General features: G+C 60.8%; 2 protein-coding genes across 9 annotated transcripts in view; both read right to left on the minus strand.

Moving 5' to 3' along the window:
- Nucleotides 1-793: 793 nt before the first annotated feature.
- On the minus strand, nucleotides 794-4,278 carry Ghdc (GH3 domain containing). Of its 7 annotated transcripts, none has more exons than XM_004859351.4 (8): nucleotides 3,649-4,255; nucleotides 3,304-3,425; nucleotides 2,708-3,209; nucleotides 2,325-2,517; nucleotides 2,184-2,255; nucleotides 1,979-2,112; nucleotides 1,472-1,557; nucleotides 794-1,293 (listed from the first exon to the last, which is right to left on the minus strand). In XM_004859351.4, the coding sequence occupies exons 1-8, from the start codon at nucleotides 3,914-3,916 to the stop codon at nucleotides 1,075-1,077; spliced, it is 1,596 nt and encodes a 531-aa protein (XP_004859408.1). In that variant the 5' UTR covers nucleotides 3,917-4,255; the 3' UTR covers nucleotides 794-1,074. The 7 variants fall into 7 exon arrangements, with proteins under 7 accessions (XP_004859408.1, XP_087058426.1, XP_004859406.1 ...); XM_087202300.1 differs by having other exon boundaries at nucleotides 794-1,325; nucleotides 3,649-4,234; XM_087202301.1 differs by having other exon boundaries at nucleotides 895-1,293; nucleotides 3,304-3,453; nucleotides 3,668-4,101.
- A 2,002-nt stretch (nucleotides 4,279-6,280) lies between these two features.
- Stat5b (signal transducer and activator of transcription 5B) overlaps nucleotides 6,281-19,832 on the minus strand; it is a 44,721-nt gene continuing 31,169 nt past the window's right edge. Inside the window, exons 5-19 of one of the 2 annotated variants that reach the window (XM_004859342.4) lie at nucleotides 18,968-19,142; nucleotides 17,614-17,744; nucleotides 17,368-17,519; nucleotides 16,997-17,152; nucleotides 16,725-16,904; nucleotides 16,405-16,492; nucleotides 16,209-16,331; nucleotides 15,203-15,295; nucleotides 13,613-13,819; nucleotides 12,640-12,734; nucleotides 12,403-12,533; nucleotides 11,339-11,509; nucleotides 9,043-9,094; nucleotides 8,716-8,820; nucleotides 6,281-8,144 (exon numbers count right to left, since the gene is read on the minus strand). In XM_004859342.4, coding sequence (XP_004859399.1) covers nucleotides 8,018-8,144; nucleotides 8,716-8,820; nucleotides 9,043-9,094; nucleotides 11,339-11,509; nucleotides 12,403-12,533; nucleotides 12,640-12,734; nucleotides 13,613-13,819; nucleotides 15,203-15,295; nucleotides 16,209-16,331; nucleotides 16,405-16,492; nucleotides 16,725-16,904; nucleotides 16,997-17,152; nucleotides 17,368-17,519; nucleotides 17,614-17,744; nucleotides 18,968-19,142 — 1,986 coding nt within the window. In that variant the 3' untranslated portion in view covers nucleotides 6,281-8,017. Of the gene's footprint in view, nucleotides 8,145-8,715; nucleotides 8,821-9,042; nucleotides 9,095-11,338; nucleotides 11,510-12,402; nucleotides 12,534-12,639; nucleotides 12,735-13,612; nucleotides 13,820-15,202; nucleotides 15,296-16,208; nucleotides 16,332-16,404; nucleotides 16,493-16,724; nucleotides 16,905-16,996; nucleotides 17,153-17,367; nucleotides 17,520-17,613; nucleotides 17,745-18,967; nucleotides 19,143-19,832 lie in introns of those variants that run through there. The other variant, XR_002387589.2, reaches the window with a different exon arrangement.

A 19,832-nucleotide genomic window follows, 5' to 3' on the forward strand; every position in this document is an offset into this window, starting at 1 on the left:
GCCTTGTTGCCCTGCCTGCTCCCTGGAGATGAGATGTCTCCCGGCACTAATGAGGCCACCTTGCCCCCCGGAATGTGAGCCACAAAGGACGCCTTGGCAGGCGCTGCCTAGGACAGTGAGGGAGGAGGCGGCAGCTAATTAGGGCAGCGCTGGGGCCGTGCACAGTGTCCACACTGCAGGCCTCTCCCGCCCTTCTCCGTGGAGACGGCCCTGGTCGTGGTGTGGCCTCTATCTGCCCGAAATGCCCTTCCACGGACCAACACAGTGGAAACTTTGGATGCCCACTGTGGGTGGCTGGAGAAAAGGCCACCAAAGCCACTGGGAGGTGCCTTCTCCCCGCTGTCCTGTCTGCTACCCATCTCCGGGGAGCAGGCCCAGCCTCCGTTTGACGCTGCCCCTGACACTCCCACCATGGAAGTGCTTTGTGGGTCCTGGACCAGGAGAGGGACACGCTAAGGCAGGGCAGGGGACCTGGGAACAGTCCCCCCACTCCGTGTTCTGCTTGGGACAGAGGCAGGCAGAGCCCCGGGATTGGGGGCCCCAAAGGCTCCTGTGTGTGCATGCACTTGGGCACAAGTATGGCCCAAGTTGGGGATGCCTTGGGGCTCAGGGTGGAAGGGGACTGGGTGGGTGAGACCCCTAAGGTTTCTCCAGAGCAGACTGGAGCCAAGATTCTAGGTGGGAGAGGTTTGGTGGGGCTGATCCAGGAGGCACAAGAGGGTGGCCCCGGGGAGTGGGCCCTGCCTGCCAGGGACCCTCCAGAGAGCTGAGGACACTTCATTCCACACAGGGACCATGTCACCGAATCTTTATTCAGCAGCTCCAATGCTTAATTGGCAGCCTCCCCCTGGGGAGTCCCCCCTGCCCCTCATGCTTCCAGCCCACCCAGCACCCAGGTCAGGTGCAGGGCTGTGCCAGGGGCGGGGGGCACACAGGAAGCCATGGGTCGAATGGGGACTCTCCAGGGGCATTCAGGGGAGGAGCCTGCCACCTGCCCCCTCAGCACTGCCTGCAGTGGCTCTGATGGGCCAACATCAGCTCTCCCGGGGGACCCAGGGCTCCCGGAGAGCTGGCTCAGGACAGCAACCTCCTCTGCAGGAGCTGGGCCAGCTGCCTGTGCCTCAGCACTCGAGGCATCGCAGGAGGAGCAGAGGACGAGAGCCGAGCAGCCAGGGCAGCCCGGAGGGCACTGAAGGCCCCACGGGCCACCAGGTGCACATGGGAAGGGCCCACACTGCCCCGGAAGCGCAGGAACTTGTAGTGTGGGGAGGCATCCTGCAGGCAGAGGTCCAGCTGGGGACAGAGGCCGGAGAGAGGCAGGCGGGCTATGGGCATGTGTCCAGGAGTCAGGCTCGTGCCAGCCTGTGCCTTGGACCCTCACTCCTTTCCCAGGGTCCAAAAGGGCCCTTGTTCCCCGTGCCTGCCCCACCCTGCCCCCCAGGGCAGCAGCCAGACCTCTCCAGGCTCTCACTTTGTTGCGATTTTCCTCCGACAGATTCCTCAGCCCCCTCAGCTCCAGGAACACCTCGTAGTGCAGAGCGGAGCCCTCGGAGGAGTCTGCACAGGCCCCAAGCCCACCACTCCCTGAGAGAGGATCCTCTCCTGCTCCCCATGGGGTTTTTTGTTGCTCTTTTGAAACAGGGTCTCACTTTGTAGCCCAGGCTGGCCTTGAACTCTCTGCAGTCCTCCTGCCTCAGCCTCCCGAGGGCTAGGATCACAGGTGTGCAAAACCACACCCAGCTTGGGACTCCCCATTCTGAGGTTCATGGGGAAGGGGCTTGGGGGGTTACCGGGAAGGGAGCCTGGAGCCTCAGCCTACACTGGCCAGTGGGGGAAGAAAGCAGGTATGACTGCGGCAGGAAGGACCGAGCCGGATCTGCAGAGGGCCAGGGTGAGGGGCTGCGGAGGAGCTAAGCCCCACTCCGTCCAGAGGTCACGGCAGTGGCCCCTCAGGCAGGAGTCGGGGCCAAGGGCTCACCCAGGATGCTGCTCTCCACGCAGCAGTGGTCCAGCAACTTGGCACCTGGCCACTGCACCACGGCCCGGCCCAGGGCCTGGGAGAACAGACGCTCGCTGGTGACTTCCCCTCGGACGCTCAGGGCCTGGCCCAGCCTGGGAGGAAGAAGGCAGAGGTGCCGGAGCCCAGGGCTCGCACGGGGCAGCCCTCGGCACCCAGCGCCTACCTGTCCACGAACCTGACCACCGGACACTGGTTATGGGCGCCAACCACCTGTATGACATCGCCCAGGCGGCACCTGGAAGGGCAGCAATAGGGATGAGCTGAGCCCGCTGGCCCTGGGCTGGGTGGCAGGGCGGGCAGGCACCTGGTCAGGCTGGCGTGGGTGGTGAGCACCAGCTCGTACTCCTCGCCCTGCTGGGCCTCGGCCAGGAGGAGGGTGCGGCTGTCGTCCTCCAGGGCTCCATGCTTGGCCGGCAGCAGCTCAACGAAGGGGATCCCAGGGGGCAAAAGGTAGATGCCCTGGGGCTGGTCGGGCCACAGGTTCAGGGCCAACAGCCCTGGGAGCAAAGCGCGTGCCTGTCACCTGTGCTGCCTCTCCTTCCTGCCAGACCATGCCCTGGACCACCACCCAGCCCTGCTGCCCCCCACTGCCCCCTGGGTCCTGGGCCTGCTGGCCCCTGGCCGGGTGTGAGCTGGGGAAGATGGTGGTAACCATCCCTCTCCCAGCCCTGTCTGGCGTCTGCTAACCTCCAGAGGCTGCATATGCTGGAGAGAAGAAGGCCAGGCCGTGGCACCACAAGGCCCTGAGGGCAGCGGCCGCCTCAGCCTGGCCGCCGGCATCCAGAGTCACCACCACCTGCAGCTGTGGCCAGAGCTGCAGGGCCAGTCCCCGGGGTCCCCGCTCCAGGGCTGCCCGCACCTCGGCCGCCCGACCTGGGAGCGGCGCCCCAGGGTCCCCTGCAGCTATGGCCTCTACCAGCTCCTGGCCAGCAGCCTCCAAGCCCGAGAAGACGTCTAGGAGCTCCGTGGCCGTCCGGGCTTCCAGGGCCCTGAGCCCTGGGGACCTCAGGGCGGCCAGCAGCAGGGCCCTGGGGTCCTCGGCTCCGGGGGGACCCGCCTGGCCCAGGATGGGCCCCAGCCAGGGCAGCGGGCACGGCCATGGGGATGCGGGGGTCACACGGGCCGTGGCCCCTGGAGACATCGTGGCAGGGTGGGCCTGGCCGAGGGCCGCCACACCCAGCACTGTGGCCTGGAGACAAGAGAGGCTGTTGGCTTGGCCGGACCTCAGACTGGTAGGTGCCAGGTGGGGTCTCCACCGGGCCAGGCTCTGGCCATCCTGTTACCTGCAGGGCAGCCTCCTGGGGGTACTGGCTCGAGGCGGGGAGCTGCTCCTGCCCCCCATTCTGTTCCTCCGGGGCCTGGCTAGGCTTGGTCAGAGGGAGAAGGTTCCGGAAGGTGCTCATGTCTGTGGCCCCCAAAGACACCAGAAATGACTCAGAAAGCCTCAGTTTCCCCAGTTGCAAATGAGACTGTGAGATCCCTGAGGAAGGAACCCCAAAGAGGCCCGGGGGGCAGAGGGATGGGGGAAGCCCGGCGGGCACCCTGGCCCTGTCCGAGGTGGGCGGGCTCTAGACCCTGACTCCTCCGGGCTTTCTCAGCTTCCAGTCACCTCCAGACCCGACACGCACCTGTGCTCCCCCCGGGGGCGCGGCGGGCTCCCCGAAGGCACCTCGCCAGGGCCTGATGCTGGCTCCGGGCTGCGTGCCGAGTGCTCTGCTCCAGTCTGTACCGCTGCCAGGTGGCCGCCCAGCCCAGGGCTCCCCAGGCCACCTGCTGCTGGAGGCTGGCGAGCCGGGCCAGACTGGCGCCCAGGCATCTGTGCAGGGCCACAGCGGGCAGCAGCAGCAGGAGCAGCGGCAGGAGGGGCAGCAGGAGCAGGACCAGCCAGCACAGCATGGCCAGCAGTGCCGGGGGTGGCGCCTGGTTCGGTGCTGCTGTGCCCGTGGTCACAAGGCTGGGCACAGCTGAAACCCGCAAGGCAGAGGTGACCCAGGCGCTGGAGCCGCGCCGGCCCGGGTTCGAATCCCACTGAGCCACGCCCACGTTCACACCCTCATCGGTGCACGGAGGATCAGAGCCCGCCCCCGCAGGAGCAGGGCGGCCCCGGCCCCGGGCCTGGCACGTCGTGCTGCCTGACCAGTGCAGGCGGCTTTCTCTGCCCAGGTCCTCCCTGCCTATGTCCCTCTGAGCACCGGTCCCAGCCCGCTCGGCCCACTCCCCGCCCTCGACGCTTCCGGACTCTCGCACTTCCGGCCAGAGAGGCGGATTTAAAGGGTCCGTGGGGACTTCCGGCCGAGGTGGGGGAGGGGTGCTTTTAAAGTGACGAGACCCAACGGGGCGGTCACGCAGGTGGTGCGGGCAGCTGGGCGGCGAACAGCAGGATCCTCAGCCTTGTGGGGTGCAGAAGAGAAAGCCGGGTGTGGAAAATCCCCCCGCGGAGCTCACTTCACCCTGGGGCATCTGGAGGCTTGAGAGCCTTTAAAGCAAAAGCTTCTCTCAGCCAAGAACCTCTTCATAAAGGTCTCTCTGAGCCGCACCCCAGCCCGTTTGTTTTTATTCCGAAACAGGGTCTCACTAAGTTGCCCAGGCTGGGCCCAAACTCGAAATCCTCCTGCCTCAGCCTCCTGAGTGCTGGATGACAGCACCAGCCAGTCCAGAGAGAAAACACTTTTATTATTGAATCAGCACTGAGCCCACAGAAGCTGAGAGACTGGAGGCGCTGTCACCCCTCTATGTAGACAGGAGCCCCACATTTCCAAGATACATTCATCAGTTCAGGGCTGCTGAAGTCCCTGATGCATTGATACATCCTCCCTGTGCCTCAGCTGGGGCCCTCAGAGTCCCAAGTCCCTGCTTTTAACCCTTCGCCTTTTTTTTTCTGGTACTGAGCATTGAACTCAGGGCCTTCACACGGAGCTATATCCCGGGCCCTTTTGTGACTTTCCTAAGTTGTTCAGGATGGGCTCAAACTTTTGATCCTCCTGTCCGGCCTCCAGAGTAGCTGGAATTACCGACCTGCACCACTGTACCTGGCTCATATTTTATAACATTTTCATCACCTCGAAAACAAAGCCTTAGCTAGGCATGGTGGTACACACCTGTCATCCCAGCACTCAGGAAGCTGAGGCGGGAGGATTGCTGAGTTTGAGGCCAGCCTGGACTACATAGTGACTTCAAGGCCAGCCTGGACCACAGTGAGATTCTGTCTCAAAAAAACCCCCACAAAAAACAAACCCTTAGTTGGATATGGGGTACATGGTTGTCATCCCAACATTCTGGAAGGCTGAGGCAGGAAGACTGCAAATTCAGACCCAGATTGGAGAACTCAGCATTTCAAAATAAAGGTAAAAAGAGCTGGGAAGTAGCTCAGTGCTGGGGTCCTGGCATTGATTCTCAACACTGAAAACAAAAACAATGACCCCCGAAAAGCCCCTGTACCCTTTATCACCTTCCAATGTCTTCCCAGTATCTAAGCAACCACAAATCTACCCTTTTTTGTTTTTGAGAAAGGGTCTGTGTAGTCCAGGTTGGCCTTGAAGTCATGGTGATCCTCCTGCCTCAGCCTTCTAAGTGCTGGGGTTACACGCGCGTGCACCCCCAGATCTGGTCTGTGTGTCACGTATTTTCTCTTTTTAAATGTGTTTGTATTCTTCAGACACATTAGCTGTGTGCTGTCTTGGTCTAGTTTTGGTGTCAGGACAATACTGGCTTCATGGCATGAGTCGGAAAGTGTTCACTCCTAGTCTTTGGTGAAGTTAGTGAAGGAATTGGTATTAATTCTTCTTGATGCATTTGGAGAATTCAGAGGTCCTGGGCTTTTCTGAGAGGTCTTTGAGTCCTGATCCATCTCTTGCTAGAAATCTATTCCAGTTGTCTATTTCTTTCTTTCTTCTTTCTGAGACAGGGTCTCACCATGTAGCCCAGGCTGTCCTCCAACTCCTGCCTCAGCCTCCTGAGGGCTTCGATCACAGGCAGGAGCCACCACACCCTGATAAATGCAACCCTGAAGACCAGAGAGCTTTCTAGCAGGAAGAGGGAGGGCAGGCGGGAGAGGCAAACTGGGCGTCTCATTTTCCAAACATCACATGAGCAGGAGGGGCAAAGGCGCCCTATCTGCCATCAAAGCCTATGACACGCCCCGGGAGGCCACCCCCTCCCCCAGCCAGTTCCCCTTTTCCAGGCCACACTAATGACTCAAAACTTGTCCCTACTAAGGCTCCCTCCCCCGCCACAGGTTGGAAAGAAAAAAACAGGACCCGATTTTGTCCCTGCAGAGGGAGCCTTTATTAGAAGTAACAGAAAATGTGCAGTTTCGTGACTGCCCCAAATTGTACACAATACACTGTTGGCTATATACTAATCTGCCTCAATGGTAAATATGTATCTCAAATAAGTTCATAAAGTTTGAAAAAGAAAAAATTATAAAAAGTATACTTTCATCGCAAGGAAGGGACGTTCACTGAAGTCCCCCACGGCGCTCTACACAAACCCGCGCTTCCGGGGACCTGGGCAGCGCCTGGTGGGAGACAGGGCCGGGGCTTGCAGTGGCCTCTCCTGTGGCTGCAGGGGCGGAGTGGGTGGAGAGGGACACGGGATGCAGACAGCGCGCTGGCGGCGTTCAGCCCCAGAGCGCCCCAGCCCGGCACAGCCTCAGGAAGATCCGGAGCTTGGCCTCGGGGCCCAAGCTGCGCTCTTTGCCATCTTCCGGCCCAAACCTGGTGCTGGGTGCCCGCGGGCCCTGGGGCTGTGCCACCATGGACCAGAGCAGCTCAAGGCCCATGTTCCCCCGAGTCAGAGGCAGGGTGTGGGCATCTCTGAGACCAGCGGGAAGGGCTGGGGAGCCTGGGCCTGGGCGGGGTCTCTGCCATGATGCAGGGGTCCGCCTGTACCCGAGGCAGAGTCCACCCGTGGCATCGAAAAATAAATCAGTGTGTGAAACCCAGGCAAGGCAAACAGCAGGTCTTAAAAAGTCACCTTCCAATAAATAATTTACTAGCAAGGAGTATTCTTGAACAGCAAACACTGGTAAATTCAGAATTTATTTTTGTAAAAAAAATATGTTTATTTACTCACATGTATAAAAATAAGGTTTTTGGGCCACCTCTCCTGGGGTGTCCTGCCCCTCTCTAGGAGAGGGGCCAAGGGGCCGACCCGGAAGCTGTCTGCTCGCCTGCCGCCCACGCCTTCCTCCTGGGGTGACCCCAGAAGAAGTGGGCAGGACCAGGCCGGGGCTCCCCCGAATGCCTGCCGGCCTCCATTCCCAAGCCCGGCACTGGGCATTCGAGGTGACCCAGCTGCCTGGCTTCAGGCCACCGCCTGTCACCTCCTTCTCTGCAGCAAGGCCAGGTGACAGGGCAGGAAAAGGGGGTGACCTGGATGTGAGTGGCCCAGGACCTGAGGCGGGAGTAGAGAATTCTGGTGTCCAATTCAGGTGGGAAGGGGAACCAAAAAAGACACTGGAGCCTGCAGAAAGCTGGGACTGGGACAAAGCACTCTGGAAGCCTGGCGGGGACAGCGGGGCCCAGACCCCTGCGGACCTGCAGCCCATCAGTCGCCCACACTCGGACACACAGGACAGGAGCCGCAGCCCCAGAGAGCACGGGGTGGAGGGAGGGTGCGGAGACTCGAGGGCCAGGCCGGGTGGAAGCCGCCCACAGCCCCTTCCCCGGGCCCTGCCTGCGGGCATCGGCCTGGCAGGGCCCTCCCCACCCTCGCCCTTCTCCCACGGGATGGCCTCAGCACAGCCACCCTGCCCGCACCTTCTTGCTGCGCGCTGGGCTCTGGAGAGCGAGGGGCGGAAAGGCCACGGAGGGCAAACACACTCACACACGCACACACACACCCTGCACAGGTGCCACCGTGCACAAAAACACTAAGGTCACAATGGGATCAGCACTTCACATTATAAGCTTTGTTTCCAAGGAGAAGCAGGTCGCGGACGCGGCGTCCCCAAGAGCTGTCCCTCGGCCAGGACGGAGGAGCTGGGCGGAGGCCGGGTCACGACTGCGTGTGGGGCATCCACTGAGTGTCCATGGGCCGGCCCAGGAGCTCCTCCACGCGGCGTGCCACGTCCATCGTGTCCTCCAGGTCGAAGTCCCCGTCAGTGTCCAGGACGGAGTCGGGGCTTGGGAGAGGAAGGACGGGAGGTCAGAGGCCAGCTCAAGACTGCTGTGGACCAGGCGAGGGCCCCAGACTGCCTGTCCCCGAAGCGGGGGCCTACAGAAGAGCACTGCTAGCTGGGCATGGTGGCACACTTCTGTCATCCTAGCCCTCAGGGAGCTGAGGCAGGAGGATCTCCGAGTTTCATGCCAGCCTGGGCTAAGCAGTGAGTTCAAGGCCTGCCTGAACTACATAGTGAGACCCTGTCTCAAAAAACCAAGAAAGAAAAACAGACCACTACTGCTCTGAATGCCAAGGACTGGGATGCTCTGTTGTTCAGCCCTGCAGATCCAGACCCCAGGCTCCCGTACTGCTTTCCTGATACCCAAGCTCTGCCCCTCTTCACACACAGCAAGAACCGTCTCCCCCCTCCCGGTGGGGGCTGACACCTTCGCCCCAGCCCACTTTAAACCACTGAGGCACCGGCTGAGTCCTTCCTGGACCCCAACAGCCAGTGCCTGCCCAGGCTGGGTGCTCTGAGACCTGCCACGCTTTGGGGTTGCCTGGGCCAGCCCCACCCCAAGAACACAACCTACTTCTGCGGGTACATGCTGTATGGAGCCTGGGGACACACGGCCGGGGACGGGGCCTGGTCCATGTAGGTGGCGCTGGCCCCAGTATCTGCAGACGCAGTCGCGAACCTGCAGGAGGAAGCAGAGCAAGCGGAGCCTCAGGCCCAGGGGTCGGTGTCTGGGGGGGATCTCGACGCTTTCCAGGTGCGGAAGGACAGAGTAGGTGCCCAGGGGTCCGGCCACAGCATGACCAAGCCTGCTCCCTCCCGAGGGCAGACCCAGGGTCCTGAGGGAGGGAGCCTCGGTGCTGGGCCGGGGCTGGGGACAGCGGGGTAGGGCCCGGACACTCACTCGGGGACCACCTGCTTGATCTGTGGCTTCACGTAGCCGTCCACGGCTTTAGCTGTGGGGAGAGCAGGCGAGCACATATGAAGTGAAAACGCATCTTGCAAGACTGCAACGTGCCTTTGCTTATGGAGGAGACACAGCCCCCCGATTTTATCTTAGGATGAGACACAAACACATTTCTGCCGCCAGAGGCCTGGGGGAGAAGCTCAAGGCTAAGACGGAAAATCACCAGGGAAACATGCTGCCTGAAAAAACCAAGCCTACTGTTGACTGCATACTGGTCGTGAAAAGGAAAGAAAACCTTTAGAAGTCAGGATTTGGCAGAGCCAGGAGACAGGGCTTGGCGTCCCCGCGGGTTCTCCCGGCTGCTGCATATGGGGTAGTTTGATGCCCGTCCCCAGAGCACGGGCAGGGGCCAGGCCGATCACCGGAGCAGGGGCACAGGGGAGTGCGTGGTGCTGGGGGCCAGGACTCATTCCGGGGATGGACGCGAACGAGGCGATGGGGCCGCCGGACTGCGTTAACAGGGGCTGCTGTGATCAGCGGAACCCCAAGCTGGCGACCTGGCAGCCCCAGGAGGAGATGCCGCCCGTGCCCAATTTCCGCTTCTCAGGCTATGACTCCATGTGCACCTGGCACTTTACAGTCTACAGAGAATGGCAGACTGGCAGCAAAAATGAAAACTAAAGAAAGGTGATAGAAATAGGGTTTTTGTTTGCCAAGTGTGGTGGTGCCCGCCTGTCACCCCAGCAGTCAGGAGGCTGAGGCAGGAGGATCGCTGTGAGTTCGAGGCCAGCCTGGGCTACAGAGCAAGACCCTGTCTCAAAAAAAACAAAACAAAATGTAACTGTGAAAGAAAAGTGAGCCAGGGGCTGGAGATTTGGCTCAGTGGTTCTGCCGCCTGCCTTGCAAGCACAAGGACCCAAGTTCGATCCCCAGTACCAAAACAAGAAAGAAAAGCAAAGTGAGCCAGGGACAGGAACACACACTTCAGAGAAAAAGCAGATGGCCCGTGATCCAGCACTAAAGACACCCGCTCTGGAGGGTTTGAGCTTGAGCCCAGTGTGGTCACTTCCTAGCTGTGTGGCTCTGGACAAATGAGTTTATTTCTCTGGGCCTCAGTTTCCTTATCTGTGAAAATGGGGAAAACCGAATGCTTCCTTCACAGAGTGGCTCTGAGGATGAACTGAGGTATGATAGGAAAAATGCTCCAATAAGTTCCAGGCACACAGTAGGCACAGAACAATGAGAGCTGCAGTTACTGGACTATTTATCATTGTGGTCATCATCAATGAAAAGATGTTTGTGGTTTCGCAGAATCAAAGCAGTGGAAGTGACACCCATAGGACACTACCGTACACTATTCAGAGAAGCAGCTGCCTACTTCTGGGTAGTGGGCCTGGATTCTTCTATCTCAGAAATCTTAGCAAACATAGACCCTCTGACACAAATTCTACTTGAAGAATTTATCTGAAGGTCCCAGCACTCAGGAAGCTGAGGCAGGAGGATCACTACGAGATCGAGACCAGCCTGGGCTACCCAGCAATACCTGGTCTCAAAAAAACCAAAGGAAGCCAGGGATGTAGCTCAGTGGTTCTGGTGCCTGCCACTCAAGCACAAGGTCCTGAGTTCGATCCATGGTACAAAAAAAAAAAAAGGAGAAAGCATTTATCTTAAGGAAATGGTTAACCAGATACACGTATAAGGTTATCTCATCACTGATCACAACAAAAATGTGAACGCACTGAGCACTAAGTGTCTTAGCTATGCGGTGCCAAGCCCGGTGTCTCCACCTCACGGCATTCTGCAGAATCGCTGAGGTGACCTGCAGCCTGCAGTGCTGACCTGTGGCACCTCAGCCCAGGATTCGGTGCTCAGTGGGAAAAGCCGAAATACGGAAAATGAAGTACGGTGTGAAGAAGCGGGGCTCTCACCTGGACCCCAGGCCCACTGCACCCTGGCCTCCGTGCTGCTGGCTGCGGCCTGTGCCCAGCAACCCCTGCCTGCCTGGCCACCCCGGCTGCTCCTTTTCGGGGAGGGTCCGGCTGAGTCGCTCAGGCTGGCCCGGAGCTCACTGAGGAGCCCTGGGGTTGCCGTCTGCGGCCGTGGCATACGAGGCAGGCGTGCAACACTGGGCTCTCACCCCTGGATACGTGGACAGCAGGGACTGGACACTGGCCGTACCAGGGGCGTGCAAGACACACTCACATACATGCACACGTGTGCGCGCGGAGACTCACAGCAGAAAGACCAAAAGCAAAGGCACAACTGAATGGAACCGGGACATGAGGCCTGTTACCGGTGTCACGCTCGCAGGGGACGGGCGTGTAGTACTTGGAGTACACCTCGTCCTTCGGCCGGTCAGGGAAGACGTAGATCAGGTAGTTCAGGTCCCCCAGGCGGTCGGCCAGGGACCGGATGGAGAAGTCCCGGGTGGTGAAGGGCATCAGGTTCCAGAACATCCTCTCCTCTGCACCAGAAAACAGAAGCAGCCACACTCTCACCAGAGTGTCTTCCTCTTTTTGAGATGGGGTCTCCCTGTGGAGTGCAGGCTGGCCTTGAACTCATAGCGATCCTCCTGCCTCAGCCTCCCGAGTGCTGGGATGACAGGCGTGAGCCATTATGTCTGGTGCAAATCTCCATTTTATGTTTTTAAATTTTTTGGATTTGGGGTTTTTTTTGGTTTGGGGCGGGGGGGTTGGTACCAGGGATTGAACTCAGGACCTTGTGCTTTCGAGGCAGGTGCGGTGCCACTGAGCTAAATCTCCATTTTAACGTAAGCACTGGCAGGAGAGAGAGCGGTTCCTGAGAGCCCTGGCGGAGAAGTGGGGCGGCACGTGCCATTCCCACAGCCACAAGGTCAGTCCCGGGCCAGGCAGCATCTGGCCTGCTCCAGAAGAAACAATTCCTGCTAAGCCGCGGCTCTATACAGGGAGCCGGGCAGAAACGGCCCCTGCCTGTCCCCTGCTGTTAGTCACAGAGGGCCCGATGGAGACCTGAGCGTCAGAGCTGGGGCTGTGTCTCCTCTGGGTAACAATGAGGTGGATGTGCAGAGGGCAGCAGCTGTGCCGCAGCGTCTCCCACGCTTACGCTGCTGTGTTCAGGACCCTGTGTTAGCAGCAGCTGCGTCACGGGACACGGGGGGTTTCCTGCCATTAGCTCTGGGCCCAGTGAGCAGTGAGTCCTCCAACTGCTAAAGAGGTTTTTGCAACAAAAGCAGCCCTGCAGACAGCTGTGTCTTAAAGAGAGGGGCCTGGAGGGGTTGGCTGGGAGCGGTGCCACACTCCTGTCAGCCCAGCACCAGGGAGGCTGAGGCAGGAGGACTGTCCTGAGTTCGAGGGGCTGCATAGTGAGGCCACTCACGGGAGTCAAACTTCCAGGCGATGGTGATGCCCCCGATCTCTGAGTCGCTGAAGCGCAGCAGGAAGGTCCCGTCAGGCTTGTTGATGAGCAGGTCGTGTGCCTGCTGCTTGTTCACGAAGCCCAGGATGGCGCTGGACCGCAGGGGCCCGAGGAGCAGGGGAAGCAGAGGGCGCCGTGTTAGTGCTGGCCTCGCACCTCGCGCTCAGCCCAGGCTGCCTTAGGGAAGGACTCGCTCACCCGTCATTCCAGTGGGGTTTGAGGTGCTTCTTTAACACCTCCATCACGCCGTCGAACCACTGCCAGAAGGTGTAGTTCCGTCCTGGCAGGTTCTCCTGGGCAGGAACACAAAGAGGAGCGGGGAAGCCAGGGAGCAGTTAGAGGATGACGGGGACGTGGCACCGAGGGAGCCCCAGGCTCTGAGGTCACCGAGCCCAGGACGCGGGGGACGGGGCAGCCGGCCAGGGGCCACGGGGCCACGAGCAGCGCCTGGACCCTTCACACACGTCCTCCTGGGCCCGGGAAGACGAGTCCTGGGTTTCGCTGCCTTTGCCTGGCAGCGCAGCATCTCCCCAAGCTCCGAGGGTGCACGTTTTTGGGGGCCATCTCAGAGCCGCAGGATCACAGCCTGTGGCGTCACTAGAGCTGCGGCTGGGCTACGTCACCCTGTGAGACTGCAGGGACAGAGAAATCCGGAGGAACGCACCCCCCGCTTCTACTAGCTGTGTGTGTTTATCTGAGACAGGCTCTGGCTATGCAGTCCAGGCTGGCCTTGAACTCACTATACCCCCTGGCTGCCTGCCTGCAAATTCTCAGCGATCCTCCTGCCTCTGCCTCCCGAGCGCTGGGGTTGCGGGTGTGCACCACCACGCCCAGCTCTATTTCTTTTATTATTATTTTTTGTGTGTGTGTTACCGGGGATCGAACTCGGGACCTCGTGCTTGCGAGGCAGGCGGTGGAACCACTGAGCTAAATCCCCGGCCCTCTATTTCTTCTATAAAGGAAGAAAATGCATTAACTGTTCACAAAGGCCAATTTACTTAAAATATGAAGACAGGATTTTCACAAGAGAGACTCTGGGTGCCCTTTGCTCAGAGGCTCCTATTACTTGGTGCACTTTATCTGCACTCGGAAGGTCAGGGCACAAGCGCGGGGACCCTGGGGACTCTGGTCCAGAGGAGTCAACCCAAGAGCAGCGGGCAGCGGCCCTCACCCTGTTGAACTGCGACCAGGACACGGACATGCCGCTGTAGTCCTCCAGGTGGCTGCTGCCGCTGTTGAACAGTTTCTGTGCCAGGAACACCAGGTTCTCCTTGGTCAGGCCCCGCGTGCTCTGCACCTCGGCCTTGAACTTCATGTTGAGCGCCTCACACAGCTGGGGCCACAGCACCTTGTCAGGCACGGCAAACGGCACCCGGCCCTGCGGGGCAAGAAGCCAGGACGATGAGAGAATACAGGATCGATTCCCCCACACCGCAAAAGAAAGGTAAGGACAGCAGGCAGCTGGCACTGCGTGTGCCCTGCCATGCCTGAGGGGCTCTGCATGGCCCAGGGTCTGCTCATGCCACGTGGGAGGTCCCTTCTCACCGTCCCCAGTGGTGTGTCCAAGGTCTGCTGTTTCCTAGGCAACTGCCGGCCCAACCTCAGGTCCCAACACCATGGAAACCAAGCCTAAGCCCGGCCTGGCTCCATGGCACAGGCTCACAGGGAACCCAGGACCAGGAGGAGGGCTGCCTCGGTCCAGCCGGAGATGTGCTTGTGTGTGTGTGTGTCTGTGTGTGTGCATGCGCGTGCACGATGCACATGTATGTGCACATGTGCACTGCTGCCCGGACACCTGCCACGTGACACAGCTCAGCATGGGGGACTGGAAATTTCAATAACTTTTTTTTTTTTCCAGTAGCAGGGATCGAATTCAGGACCTTGCACTTGTGAGGCAGGCACGGTGCCATTGAGCTAAATCCCCGGCTAATATGAACTTTTAATAAGGTGCTTTCATTCTGTTCTGCCGCAGCACTTTGTTTTAATTGTTATAACATTGGTTTTGGTTTTGGTTTTTTGAGACAGGGTCTAGCTATGTGGTTCAGGCTGGCCTGGAACTCACAGCGATCCTCCCGCCTCAGCCTTCCCAGTGCTGGGATGACAGGCCACCACACACGGCCTGAAATGGTTTCTGAATAAACCCTTCCTTCCCATGATATAAAGTTCAGAAAGCACAGGAATACACGATGAAGTGTCTCCCCGCCCCTGGCTTCAAAGCCCCCTCCTCAAAGGCTGCTAATGGAGTTTTGCAGGTAGGCAGGCCAGCAATTACCCCGTTTTTCAACACAAAGCACAGCATAAGATCCGTGCATTCCCCATCCCTCTCCACTCGGTGCTACACCGGAGAGGCCTTGGACCAGCGTGGGGATAGGAAGGAGGTTGGAGCCCCTCTGCCCCGTGCCCCTGGTGGCAGAGATTCGAGAGCCCACAGTGTCACGGTGTCCCAGGGCAGGGACAGGGCAGGTGACACTGCATTTACCTGGAGCAAGATGGCCCTTAGCTGAAGTCGCTTCCAGGAGGAGCCCTGAGTCCCGGGCCCCAGGCAGGTCTCCCCCGAAATTTGAAATATTTGCTGAGTCCCAGTGACAAGACACACACCTGCTCTGTGGCCTAATGAAGGCTCCTGGCGCCCGCAGGATGGTGCCGTGGGCGACCTCAAGCCCACACCCGCCCCACACCTCCTGCTCCTCTCTGCTCTTTGGGGAGAACGCATGGGAAAGACTCGAAGCCCGGAGCCCTGCGGCCCAGGGACCCCACTTACGGGCTCGGCGAAGGCGTTGTCCCACAGCACGGTGGCAGTGGCATTGTTGTCCTGGCTGCCGTGGACGATCACCACCACCGGGAGCGACAGGGTCTGAAAGACACAGTGAGGGGCCGTTCTTCCCGGCCTCCTGCCGCAGCGCTGCTGTCCAAGCGCACACTTGGACCCTGAATGGCTCCAGGGACCTCGAGGCTGTCACAGAGCCACAGGCTTTGGCACGTTCAGCATCTTAGATGAGATGTTGCTAAGATACTTCTTCTTATTTACTTATTTTTTGGAGACAGGGCCTCACTATGTAGCCCAAGACGGCCTCAAACTCAGGGTGATCCCCCTGCCTCAGCCTCCTGAGTGCTGGGGTTACAGGCAACTGCCACCATGCCCGCTTGTTGCTTAGATGCTTCTAAAGGGTGGAGTAAGTGTCTCAAGGTCACAGGGAGAATGTGAGAGAAAAGAGAAAGAGTAAGGAGACACTTTGGGGGGAAATCCCACAAGACATGTTTAAAATCCAACAATCTTTCCCAATTCACGAGGAGTAGTTTCCAGTGATCCATTCTGTACCTACCCCTCCAGTGATGTCACCTTGTCATCAGGAGTTCCTGTCTTAACAGAATCTCAAGAGAGGACAGCTCCAAGGACAAGCTGTTCTCTTTGTCAACAGTCAAAGATAAGGTATTACACGCTGCGCTGCGTGTGACATCTGCACATCTGCACTCGCAGCTCTCTGGGAGGCTGAGGCAGGAGGGTCACAAGTTCCAGCCCAGCCTGGGGAACTTAGCATCTTAGTGTGACCCTGTCTCAAAATAAAGAGAGGGGGGCAGGGGGTTGGGGCTGGAGCTCAGTGCCAGGCCCTGGGTTCAATCTCCAGGACCAGAGAAACGAAAGCTTCCCTGGGAGCACAATTCTTTGGTGACAAAATGCACTGCGCACACTGACACACCTGCACAGGTGCACACACGGGGGCATGCACCTGGGGCCTGCACAGGAACCCGGCTGTGGGAGGCCTCACCTTGACCTGGAAGACCAGCTCGTTCCCACCGATGCTGAACTGTGACTCGAACAGGATGGTGAACTTTTCCTCCGTCACCGACTCTGCCCCTCGCCGGTCCGACCTCTTGATCCGTTTCAGAGACTGTGAAGGGGGTGAGTGAGATGCGGCCCATGGGCCCCCCAGGGGACCCCCTGCCCACCCGCTGCGCCCTCACCATGTTGCGGAAGTGGGCGCTGAGTGTGCCGGTGGCCTGGTGGTACTCCATGACGCAGCAGTTGTTCAGGATCTCGCCACTGCTCTCGCTGCAACCACAGGGGACAGCTGGGGACCCCGCGGGCTCAGCGCCTGGCGCTGGGGACACCCGGGCAGGGGCAACAGAGACGGCTGCTGAGGACAGCAGCGCTGACAGGAAGTGGTGGCCACGTGCGTGAACCAAGCAAGCCACGTGCTCAGTCCTGACCACGACACGAACCAGACACAGCAGGGCACGGATTCCCACTTCCCTGGCGGGGCCTCGGGGCCGGAGACACCTACTTGCGCGTGCTCTCGTTCTTGAGCAGGGCCTTGGCCTGCTGCTCGCTGATGATGGTGGCCTTCACCTGCGGCGGGTTCATGTGCACGTTCAGCTTCCCGCCCACCAGCAGCCGCACGGTGGCCGCGAACTTGGTCTGTGTCTTCAGCACCTGCGGGGGCTGCTTCTCGATGATGAAGGTGCTGCGGGACATGGGGACAGGCCTGCTGGTGGGGCGGGTGGGGCGGGCGGCACTGTGGGGACAAGCGCGGGGCGGGCCGGGCGCCGGACTCACCTGGTGACCAGGGCCGAGATGATGTCCGTGATGGTGGCGTTGACGTCAGCCAGCATCTCCTCCACCGGCCCAGGGATGGGCAGCTGCTGGCACAGGTGCTCGGCCCTGCGGATCTGCTGCCGGTTCTGCCAGATGAGCTCGGCCAGCTTCTCACACCTGCGGGCCAGGCGGGACGATGGCTCCCCCGGGATGGGACAGGAGGGGACGGGAGCCCTCCCCCCGCCACGAGCCCGGCCCTCGCCCGCCAAAGCCCTTCCGGGGTGGGGGACGCGGCTCAGCCCGACCTGGCCCTACCGCCTCGGGCTCCCACCCCGGGCCACTCCCCATGACGCTCCTCCCGGGGCCAGAGCGGGACAGGGACGCGGCCTCACCAGGACTGCAGCACGTCCAGGCTGCCCTCGGGGGGGCCTCCGTTCCCCGCCAGCTGCTGCCGCCGCTTCCACTGGATCAGCTCGTCGTCCAGGATGACAGTCTGTTGCTTGCGCAGCAGCTGCAGCGTCTTCTGGTGCTTCTCGGCCAGCTCCTGGGGGACACGGCCCTGAGCGCCCTCCTCGCCGCCCGCCCCGCCCCGCCCCGGCCCGGCCCGGCCCAGCCCAGCCCAGCCCGGGTCCACTCACCACGCGGTAGCGCTGCAGCGTCTGCGCCTCGCGCTGCAGCCAGGCCTCCAGCGTCGCCTGTTTCTGCTGCAGGGCTGACTCCCGGCTCAGCCGCTCCTGGGGGCTCAGCTGGGCCAGCTGTGCGAACTGGGCTGGGGGGGGGGCACCGAGTCACCACGGGCGCCCAGGGCAGAGGACACGGGGCAGAGCTCTGAGGCAGACCCGAGTGCTGGACGCCGTCCTCGGCCGCTGGGCCTCCTGCAGCCCGGCCCCGAGTCCAGGGCTCCCGCGGGCAGCTGGACTCTGCCACCACCTCCTGGCGGAGCCCTCGGACCTGCTGCTGCCCTGCCCTGCCCTGCCTTCGGTGGCACCTGTGTGCCCAGCTCTGGCCAGGTGAGTCCGGACACTTCGCTAGCTCTCCCCTGCTTCCCTTTCCCCACCTGAGGTCCGGGCTCTGCAGGCCGCTGTGGAGGTTGAATAAGCGAGGACCCAGGAAGTGCTCAGGAGCTGCCTGGTGCACGCTCAGTTCTCCGTGGATTCCTGCTCGGCCCTCTGTCAGCAGCGCAGGAGGCAGGCAGGGACCCTCGCCCGAGTCTCTGTTCCCACCCCGGGAAGCCCGGGCCTCGCTGGCTCCATTGGGGTGGATTCAGAGGGAGGAAGACCTGCCTGGCTCAGCCTGTGGCAGGGCTCAGTGTGGCTCAGTGTCGCTCTGTTTCAGCCACTGTTCTGTCTGGGGGTGGGGCTAACAGACACGCTTCCTCCTCGGAGTCTCGTGCACAGGGCTGGCAGTGCCCGGCTACTCAGATTTGGAGCAGCCCAGGCCGCAGACAGGAAACTGTGCAGCTCCACCCACAGCCGAGAGGGCTGGCGGTGACCCTGGAGTGGGGGCTGCCTGTGGGGTCTCTGCCTCCCCTCATGAGCGCCATTGGGGGGCGCTGTGGCTGCCCGTGGTGGCAGGGGGACCTGTCTGACCCCTGAACAGGACACAGGGCCGGATGCTGGTGACCAGCGACACCACCTGGAGCCTCACTCTCCCTGCTTGCTCTGGAAGGTTTTGTTAGACCCACGATTTTCTTTTTCTTTCTTTTTCAGGGCTGGGAGTGGAACCCCTGATGATGCATGCGCTAGTCAGACTCTGCTGACGAGCCCCGCCCTGGCTCCCAAATGCCTGGTTTTGTGTTTCCTACCCATGTCGCTTCCGTGGAGTGCGTGTGTGCATCACGTGCTGTGCACAAATCCCGAGGCCCAGGGCCACTCTGCACCCCCCTCCTGCCCCCTCTGAAGCCGCCCTTTCCAGGCTGCTCGGCAGGGTCCCTGAGAGGAAGCTGGGTCCTCTTTGGGGCCCCTGGCCCCCGACCCTGACGGCCGTGCTCACCCTGGAGCCGCAGGCTCTCCTGGTACTGGATGATGAAGTACTCCTGGGCCTGCTGCAGCTTCTTCAGCTCGCTCTCCGTGTCCTGTGTCCCCAGCCGCAGCTCCTCGAATGCCTGGTTGATCTGCAGGTGCTTCTGGGACAGGGCGTCTGCCAGGCTTCCAGCCGGGGCACTGCCCTGTGGACCAAGGGGGACAGCATGGCTTTAACCCTGGGAAGAGCCAGGGCCAGGCCCACTCTGGGCTGGGTGTTGGGGTGCAGGGATTGGGATGTCGCCGAGGGGCTGGGGTGGGAGGGACAGCTGCCCATGCGGACATGGCGGCTCTAGAGCAGGGTTTCCTATTCCAGACCTGAGCGACACCAGGGTCCCACCTGGGGTCCCCGCTTCCCTGGAGAGGGGGATTCAGCACGGGCCAGGTGCACCGGGCATCCTCTGTGGCCCTGACCCTCACCCCACCTTGTTCAGGGGCCTGGAGCTGCAGGCTTGCTAGCGGGGCATGCTGAAGGGACCCCAGTCCCCTTGTCCTTGCCCTCCCTGCATGGGGTCACCCGGCTCCACCATGGGGCAGGCTGACCCTGTCCTGGGCACCAGGAGGGCCCCCAAGGAGCTTCCGGAGCAGGCATATGAACAAGCAGTGAGGACGCGGCTGCTTAAGTGACCAGGTTGACCTGTTCCTTCAACACCCCTAGGGAGCAAGAAACCTCTCCAGATGTGTGCATGCTGTACCCACACACAGTGCTGTGGGGGTTCAACTGTTTTATTTTCTTTTTGAGACAAGGTCTTGCTATGTAGCTAAGGCTGGCTTTGAACTTCCAGCGACCCTCCTGCCTGAGCCTCCCAAGTGCTGGGATAACAGGCAAAGGGTCA

This window comes from Heterocephalus glaber, unplaced genomic scaffold (genome assembly GCF_053883595.1).
Source record: "Heterocephalus glaber isolate CG9 unplaced genomic scaffold, H.glaber_assembly_v1.0 deba00001773, whole genome shotgun sequence".
Taxonomy (NCBI): Eukaryota; Metazoa; Chordata; class Mammalia; order Rodentia; family Bathyergidae; genus Heterocephalus; species Heterocephalus glaber.